This window comes from Pteropus alecto, unplaced genomic scaffold, assembly GCF_000325575.1.
Source record: "Pteropus alecto unplaced genomic scaffold, ASM32557v1 scaffold98, whole genome shotgun sequence".
NCBI lineage: Eukaryota > Metazoa > Chordata > Mammalia > Chiroptera > Pteropodidae > Pteropus > Pteropus alecto.
Window position 1 is genome coordinate 1481700 of NW_006443570.1, and position 9784 is coordinate 1491483.

At 37.8% G+C, this 9784-nt stretch overlaps 1 protein-coding gene and 1 pseudogene across 1 annotated transcript; both read left to right on the plus strand.

Annotated features, from left to right (window-relative positions):
• Positions 1–6093: 6093 nt before the first annotated feature.
• On the plus strand, positions 6094–6558 carry LOC102896145 (keratin-associated protein 9-3-like). Its single transcript, XM_006924655.1, has one exon. It carries the CDS (start codon positions 6094–6096, stop codon positions 6556–6558), a length of 465 nt encoding a protein of 154 aa, XP_006924717.1.
• A 2158-nt stretch (positions 6559–8716) lies between these two features.
• LOC102895885 lies at positions 8717–9194 on the plus strand (annotated as a pseudogene).
• The last annotated feature ends 590 nt before the right edge of the window (positions 9195–9784 follow it).

Here is a 9784-nt window from a genome sequence, read left to right on the forward strand (position 1 = left end):
AAGCCAGGTTGCTGATTTTCAACTTGAAGTTTCAACTTCCAACTCAATCCATGAACTAATTATCTCTTCAACCACCCCTGGCCTACTAACAAGTTCTTGAACTTTTTATTTGGCTTTTGTTGTGGGAGTTACCGAATATTTGGGTCTCACAGACCTATCTCCCTCACAGACCTTGATCTCCCCACTGAAGCTGCCAAAATACAAATTTGATTCAAGAAATGGAAAAACCAATTTGCCTTCGGATTGACCTTCAGCAAGAATTCGATGCTTCTCTCTGTGGCTTAGTGCTTGCCAAGGCCGTGGAAGAACCGTCTCTCCTTTTCAGATACATTCACCTCCTATACTGCACTGTCCTGCAGATTGTACTTCTTATGAAAGGGGAATAATATACCAAGGTCTAATAAATTATATCTATTTCTTCATTGAGTGTGTTCATGATGTATATTTCATAGAAAGTCATACAATCGATTTTAATCTGGTTTTGCTATCCCACACTGCTCTTCTCATACCATGTTAGGAAAGCTGATCAGATCCAGCGGGGGTTAATCCCCATAAAAAGATAGAGCAAAGGCAGTTCTATGGCCTCAGAAATGGCACATGACCATATCCTGGCATCACACAGTGCCTTCAAAATCAGAAAGCTACAGAAGTCAGGACTTCTGAAACTAGAGCCAGAATATGACTTATTTTGTTACGTCTTTTAGAGGAATGCTCTTTCAGGCAATCTTCAAACAATGGTAATATATGCTAAGATATCGTACTCTTCCATTTACATGTGACCTTGCAGAGTAAAGCAAGAGATTATAAATTGGGGCTATCTCTTTGAAGAAATGGGCTTTCGATTAGAGGGAGATTTTTACCCCAAAAACTTTTTTCCCCAGTTTCTAAACTGAAAGTGAGGATAATAAAGATATTACTCTGTTTTTGGAACTGACATATCTACTTTGGTTTAAAATGTTTACTCAGAAATACACACAAATTAGTATACATGCATTTATATATAAAATACAAATAAAATGAATTTATACATATTTAAACATTAAGTATCACGGAATGCTTCATAAACGTGGGTGGTTTGGGCAAAAGGATGAGGATTAACTCCTGGTTCCTTGGGATTAAAACTCAAGGGGAGAGACTGAAGATATTCGTTTTAATTAAGAATATTACTTTGGTTAAAATTACAATGCTTTATTCATTCGAGGGGCAGTGAAAATCGAGTAATTAGAAAAGACCTGATCCAATCCAGAAAACAACAGAACAGAAATGAAAACATGTTTTGTCCTCCTGCCCCTTTGGTTCTAACTACTGACCACTTTCAGGTATTACTACCTAACAGCTCCTACTGAGAAGAAAATATAAACTAAAATGACAAGTCGCTTTGGTAAAATGCAAATTTGGCTATTTAGCATGACCATACACTGCTAATCATTCATTCTCTCTTTTATTCAACAAGCATTTACTAAACATTGACCTACAAAATGGTACAGAAGATACTGTGTAGGATACCAAGATGAAGCAGACATGGCCAGATCATGCCTTCAGGAATTTTGGCCCTGGAGGTATCTGAGAGATAATCTCATTTTACAGATGAACAAACTAATGTTCAGAGGGATTAAGTGACTTTTCTGAGGTTCACAGTCACTTAAATGTAGAACCAGTTTGAGAAGCCTATTTAGTTTAATTAATTTAATTCTCAGTTAAGAGCTCAGTCCCTTACATCAAATGACCGACCACCTCTAACCACCTAACTCTGGACCTGTTTTAAGTTACTTTCAGCTTAAAATTCTATGATTTTTTTAAAAGTTAAAGGCACAAACTAAAAATGATTGAGGATTTATCAATAGAGGATGACTGAATAAAGTGTGCTATGTTCATACTCTGAAATACGGCACAGCTTTTTAAAAGATTGACTAATGTGTATTGGACAGGGCAACAAATTGAAAAACCTAGATGAAAGAGAAAATTCCAATCAAAACTGAATCCTGAAGAAATAGAAAAACTTGAACAGATCTATAATAAGGAGATTGAATCAGTAATCAAAAAAAAAAAAAAAAAAAAAAACCCAAAAGAGAAAATCTCAGTATCAGAAGGCTTCAGTGATGAATTCTACCAAATGTTTCATGAAAAATTAACATGAATCCTCTTCAAACTCCTCCAAAAAAATCGAAGAGGAGGGAACACTTCCAAATTCATCCTATGAAGTCAGCATTACCCTGATACCAAAGCCAGATAAAGACACTACAAGACAACTACAGACCAATATCCCTGTGAATGTTGATGCGAAATTCCTCAACAAAATACTATCAAACAGAATTCAAAAGCACATTAAAAGGATTATACACTATGACCAAGTAAAATTTTATCCTAGAATGTAAGGATGGTTCAAGATATGAAAACCAATCAATGCAATATATCACATAGCAGAATGAAGAGTGGGGAAACTCATGGTTATCTCAATAGATAGACAGAAAACATCTAATGAAATTCAACACTCTTTTATTATTAAAAAGAACACTTAGCAAACTATAAATAGAAAGAAATTTCCTCAGCATAATAAAAGCCATATATGAAAAGCCCACACTAACATCAACTCAATGGTAAAAGACTGAAAGCTTTTCCTCTAAGTTCGGGAACAGAAGGGTTCCCACTTTCACTTTTTCTATTTACCATAGTATTGGAAATCCTACCCAGAGCAATTAGGAAAGAAAAAGAAATAAAAGGCATCCAAATAAGAAAGAATGAAGTAAAATTGTCTCTATTTGCTGATGACACAATATTACATATAGAAAACCCTAAAGATGCCACCAAAATACTGTTGAACTAATGAATGTATTCAGTAAAGTTGCAGTATATGAAATCAATACACAAAATCAGTTGCGTTTCTCTACATTATTAATCTATCAGAAAAAGAAATTAAGAAAACAATTCCATTTACAATGGCATCGAAAAGAATGAAATACTTTGGAATAAATGTAACTAAGGAAGAGAAGGATTTCCACACTGAAAAATATAAGGCATTAATGAAATAAATTGAAAAAAAAAAAACACACACACACAAATAAATGAAAGGTGTTCCATGCTCATGGACTGGAAGAATTAATATTGTTAAAATATCCGTACTTAGCTAAAATGGTCTAAAGATTCAATGCAATCCCTATTTAAATTCTAATGGCATTTATCACAGAAATGGATAAAACAATCCTAAAATTTGTATGGAGCCACAAAAGACCCCAAATATCCAAAACAATCTTTAGAAGGAAGAATAAAGCTGGAAGCATCACATTTCCTGATTACAAACTATGTTACAAAGCTGTAATAATCCAAAGAGTATGGTACTGACATAAAGGCAGACATATAGATAAAAAGAATAGAGAGCCTAGAAAAGATAATCTTCACATATAGGACCAAACGATTTTTAACAAGGGCGCCAAGGGGAAAAGACAGTATTTTCAACAAATGGTGCTGGGTAAACTGGATATCCACATGAAAAAAAAAAAATGAAGCTGTACCCTAAACCATGTACAAAACATTAAACCGAAAACTGGATATCCACATAAAAAATAATAATAATAAAGCTGTACCCTAAACCATGTACAAAACATTAAACCATATACAAAAATTAACTCAAAATGGATCAAAGAACTAAATATAAAAGCAAAAACTCTTAGAAGAAAACATAGAGGGAAAGCTTCATGATGTTAGATTTAGCAGTGATTTCTTGGATATGACGTCAAAAGCATAGGTAGCAGAAGTAAAAAATAAATAAATTGAACTACATCAAAATTTAAAACTTCTGTGCATTGAAGAACACAATTAACAAAATGAAAAGGAAACCTATAAAATGGGAGAAAATATTTGCAAATTATATATCCAGTTAGGGGTTAGTATCCAGAACACACAAAGAACTCCTAAACTCAACAAAAACAACAACAAAACAATTAAAAATTGGGCAAAAGACATAAATGGACATTTCTCCAAATAAGATATGCGAATGGTCAAGAAGCACATGAAAAGATGTTCAATATCACTAATAATTGGGAAAATTTGAATAAAAACCACAATGACATGCCACCTCACACCCATTAGTAGGGCTACTCAAAAAAACCAAAAGTGTTGGCAAGGATGTGGAGAAATTGGAATTCTTGTGCATTGTTGGTAGAAATGTAGAATAGTATAGCCACCATGGGAAATAGTATGGCAATTACTCAAAAAACTAAAAATAGAACTACTATATAAACCAGCAATTCCGCTTCTGGTATAAACCCCAAAGAATTGAAAGCACAGTCTTGAAGAGATATTTGTACCCCTATGTTCATGATAGCTGTTGGAGGAGGTAATCAAAAGAACAGGACCACCGGTTGACCTAAGAGCTGGACCCAAGCATTCAAAGGCTCCTCACCTCCTCCCCTGTCCTTGGAATGTACTCTCTGCTTACCATTCCCACAATGAGATCTGTTTTCAAGGACGAAGCCTTTAGAGAGCAATGCATTATTGACCACCTGAATGGTACACGTGACTGAACTCAATTAAAGCCTCCATACAAACTTTTAAGATTGGGCAGGTGGGTGCAGCTATCTGCTTGTCTTGTGGTCAACCAAGACAAGCCTCATAAGTAAGTTTTCTTGCTTTTCAAGCCTGCCACCTACCAATCTGGAGTGGTCTGCCTCTTTCTTTGGTCTCTCCTTGCCCTTCATGTATGGGGGCCAGTTTGTAAAACCAAAAGCAGCATTAATCACATAGCCAAGAGGTAGAAACAACTCAAGTGTCTGTTGATGGATGGATGAATGGATAAACACATTGTAGTGACACATACAATGGAATTTATTCAGCCTTAAAAGGGAAGAAAATTCTGACACATTCTACAATATGGATGAATCTTAAAAACATTATGCTAAGTGAAATAAGCCAGTCACAAAAAGATAAATACTGTATGATTCCACTTACATGAGGTACTTAGATTGATCAAAATCATCCAGATACAAAGAAGAATAGTGGTTGTTAAGGATTTGAGGAGGAGAGAATGGGAAAGTTGTTTCATGAATATAGAGTTTCCGTTTTGCAAGATAAAAAGAATTCACAATGTAAATTTACTTAATATTAGTGAACTGTACTCTTAAAGATCCTTAAGATGGTAACTTTTATGTTATGTGTATTTTACCATAATTAATTTTTAAAATAAATATGTATAGAAGACCCCAACTTTACTGACTAGAAGATATATGTGTATATATGCTGGTTTATAAGCAGGAAGGAAAGTATTAAAGAATATGCACTTAATCTTGATTATCTCTAGAATACTAGTTTTGGAAGGGATGTGTGTGTTTGGGGGAAAGGAGGGAAAATATTAACTTCTCTATCTGAGCCTTTGTACTGTTTGACTTGTGAAAATGTGTACTCATCACGAGCATATATTTTTAATTTAGTAGAGTCAGAAAACAGTCTATAGGCTAACGTCACTGAGGGTCTCAGTTGGGAACACGTACATTGATGACTGAAGGCAAAAATGCCCTTTAGAGCTCTGAGATTCTACAACTTGCACACTCTGATCATAGAAAGGCATACTTCTTTTGGATGTTGATGAATCAGGTGATAACTCATGTTTTGATGACACTGATGTTAGTTATTCCAAGTCTGGACAACTTGATTATGAAATCATGATCCTTAATTGAGTGACCACCTTGGCAGAAAATGTCTAAATAAACTCTGTCTTATGGTTATCAAAGGAAGGATATCACAAAGCAAGCCAGGGCAGTGGTTGGCACAAGTCTTATCTGTCACGTGACTAACATAAAGAGGTGCTGCCATGATTGGCTTCCATAATGAGCCTTCACTTGATCCAGAGGGCAAAGAAGAAATATAATGATACTTAATTTAGCAATGACCAAAGCAGGCTATTAAAGTGCTATTTATAATTTTCTAAACAACTCAAGTATTAGCCAATCAGAAACTAACTTTGCAAATACTATCAAGGAAAGATGCTAAAGGCTAGGGAAATAGGTGGCTCTGGGAACTATATAAAAGGCCAGTTGTAGAAGATGCAGCCAAAACTCAGAAACTTCTCTTAACACAACTCTCAACCCAACTCTTGACACCATGGCCTGTTGCACCACTAGCTTTTGTGGATTTCCCAGCTGCTCTACCGGTGGGACCTGTGGCTCCAGCTGCTGCCGGCCAAGCTGCTGCCAGACCAGCTGCTGCCAGCCAACCTGCTGTCAGACCAGCTGCTGCGGGACAGGCTGTGGGACTGGCTGCGGGACGGGCTGCGGGACCGGCTGTGGCATCGGCTGTGGCCGGGAGGGTGGCTGTGGAGCTGTGAGCTGTCGCACCAGGTGGTGCCGCCCTGACTGCCGCGTGGAGGACACCTGCCTGCCCCCCTGCTGTGTGGTGAGCTGCACACCACCAACCTGCTGCCAGCTGCACCATGCCCAGGCCTCCTGCTGCCGCCCATCCTACTGTGGACAGTCCTGCTGCCGCCCAGCCTGCTGCTGCTACTGCTGCGAGCCCACCTGCTGTGAGCCTACTTGCTGCCAGCCCACCTGCTGTGAGCCCACCTGCTAAAAGCCAGGTTGCTGATTACTTAAGAATGAAAGGAGAAGTACAGCAAAATTGCGTTAGTATCTGAAGAAGTGTTCAATTTTATTTGGATACTAAGTAGCACAATGTTTTTAAGCTGCTCAGAAATAACAAAAGTCTTAGGACCCTCTTGGATGTGCTGAGTTAGCACACTGAAAATGTGTTAATCAGAGTGTCAAATCAGTGACATCTTTATTCTCCTCCTTATTTCCTGATCCCCACACATTTTCAGACCTGCTTTCTCCTTGAATATCCTCTGTTAATTTCAAATAAAATGTTTCAATGTGCAAAGCAAACTGAGTTATTTTCTTCCTTCTATTTAAGCTTGTCCATCTTTAGTTTAAATTCAAGAAGAGTGGATTTGCACTTTGATAATAAACGTAAAGTCTAAACCAGAAAGATTAAATACAAATTACATTAGGCTTACATCTATCAGTTAATAAAATGCTCCATACCTTAAATAATGTTTGAAGTTATTTAAGTACTTACATGCTCTAATCTAATTATGGTTATGTCTAGACCAATAAGAACACTTTTAACTAAAATTTTCAGGCTGATCAAAGCTATAGGATTTCTACCTAGATGCATTTCTACCATTTTAAATCTCCTTGCATTTAATATACTAAATGTTCTCCTTCATATATGCCCAATATCTAAAGAACTACATTAATTACTAGATTTTAAAATATCTACCAGATACTATACATCAGATACTATCTGTTTTCCAAGATCATTTAGGTTTAATTCCTATGCCTTAGCCTATTATATTCTTCCCACTGATTCCCAAATTGTTCTCTAAGCTTCAATGCCCAGCACTTACCTCCATTCGCTCTAAGTATGTATAAGGTGTATAAGGTCTACATGAGAATAGAATAAACAGCTATGTAGATACCCAGTGAGTCCCACTATCACCACATGTCAGACACATACATTAGAAATCTGAAACAACTATATATTTTGCACTTTGCAACCCAATTTCAAAGATGTTCTCTTAAGAAGTTAACCTAGATCTAAAAATATCTTTTACCAATTAATTTTCAATTACTCATTAAGTATTTGAGTGAAAAATACAAAATACAACACTTTATGAAAAATATTTTCTGAGTTATTTATGAAAAATATTTTCTGAGTTATTTATGAAAAATATTTTCTGAGTTATTTACAAGCTCCCAGCACTTACCTCTATCATTTAATTGGTAGCAATGATAGATCGCATACGAGATTACACATTTCAGAGAAGAAAAACATGAATTCTTCAAAACGTCACAACTCCCAGATGTTTTTCCTGAGCCTTGGTTCAACTATTAAATGTAGAAAAAATTTTCAGCATTTCCCAGTCTCTTTTGACAATAACAAGGACTCCTTCGTGAGAAATACTTCAGCTTGAAAGTTCTATTTAATCATGTATAAGTGGCACAGGCATCCATGAATCATGCCTTTTACTCCACCCACTCCAAATCATATTCAAAAAACATTTATTAAGGTACTGCCAGAAGCTAAGCACACTGCTAGATACTCATATATACAATGTCATTTGGTTCACCAGAAGAGATTTCTGGCCTGGAATGCAAACAATATTTGCACATTTCAAATTGGTTGAAATCAAAGGAACTATAATGGTAATTGAAGTAAATAAGTTGAAAACTAAATTATGCATGACTAAAGGTACTCTTTCAATTCAGTGGATGCCGTGATGTCCTAAATTCAATAATATTTTGTCTATACATCCAGAAGGAAAAAATTATAGTTAGAAAAAGGAGCATAATTACCCTTAGCCTTAGAGATGTGGACCGAGTGTCATGTGAAATAAATAGCTCTACAAAGCAAAGGTGTTGACGTGGACTAAAATGGGAGGACTCTTTGAACATGGGAAACCACAAACATATTCCAAAGAGCAAAGGACCAATATGAGGAGTCCAAATGAAACTATAAAACAATTTCTAAACTGCTGCTCATAATGTGTCATGGTATTTCAATGTTAGCCAATCAGAGGACCACTGAAGAACAAATTTAAACAAAAACAAGGAAAATATGTTAAGAATTGTATAAATAGCAACTGACCAGGATATATAAAGGGCCCGATGTAGAAGTCACCAGCAAAACTCCCCCAAGCAACCTGACTCTCAACCCAACTCCTGACACCATGGCCTGCTGCACCACTAGCTTTTGTGGATTTCCCAGCTGCTCCACTGGTGGGACCTGTGGCTCCAGCTGCTGCCGGCCAAGCTGCTGCCAGACCAGCTGCTGCCAGCCAACCTGCTGTCAGACCAGCTGCTGCAGGACCGGCTGTGGGACCGGCTGTGGGACCGGCTATGGCATCGGCTATGGCCAGGAGGGTCAGCTGTGGGACCGGCTGTGGGACCAGCTATGGCATCGGCTATGGCCAGGAGGGTGGCTGTGGAGCTGTGAGCTGTCGCACCAGGTGGTGCCGCCCTGACTGCCGCGTGGAGGACACCTGCCTGCCCCCCTGCTGTGTGGTGAGCTGCACACCACCAACCTGCTGCCAGCTGCACCACGCCCAGGCCTCCTGCTGCCGCCCATCCTACTGTGGACAGTCCTGCTGCCGCCCAGCCTGCTGCTGCTACTGCTGCGAGCCCACCTGTTGCCAGCCCACCTGCTAAAAGCCAAGTTGTTGATTTTCAATTGCCCAGGACACAGTATCTCTGAACGGTTTATCTCCTCAACCATCCCTGGACCACTATTTGGGTTTCTGTTATGGAGGCTACCAAATATATGAGTTCTATCTGATTCCAGTCTGCAGTGAGTACCTTGACTCTCCACTGCGGACACAGAAATGCTGTGAACTCACTGGCTGATCATCAAATTTCTTTGACTATACTATTTCTGATTTTCCTGCAGGATTGAAGATTACAGCCATGTTGTGGATTTTATCCTTAAGAACTGTCTAAGGTCTAATTTTCCCCTGCTTTATAATCTATTTTTTGCTTCTGTTTACCCAAAAATTTTCCCAACATTAAAGGCACCAAAGTACAGCCAAGTGACATTCTTCAGATGTCACCGGAGAGAATGGAAGCTCTTCACTCAATACTCAGTTTCTAAGAAGTAGGCTAGTCTTTTCTGTATTTCAACATTTGATTCCATCCCTTTTGGGGGATCATAATGATCTTGCCTGTTAGTTATCTCAATTCTATCTGTGATACAGTGTCTTCTGTCATTTCTTAATAAATGTTACATGCTGGGCAAAGAAATT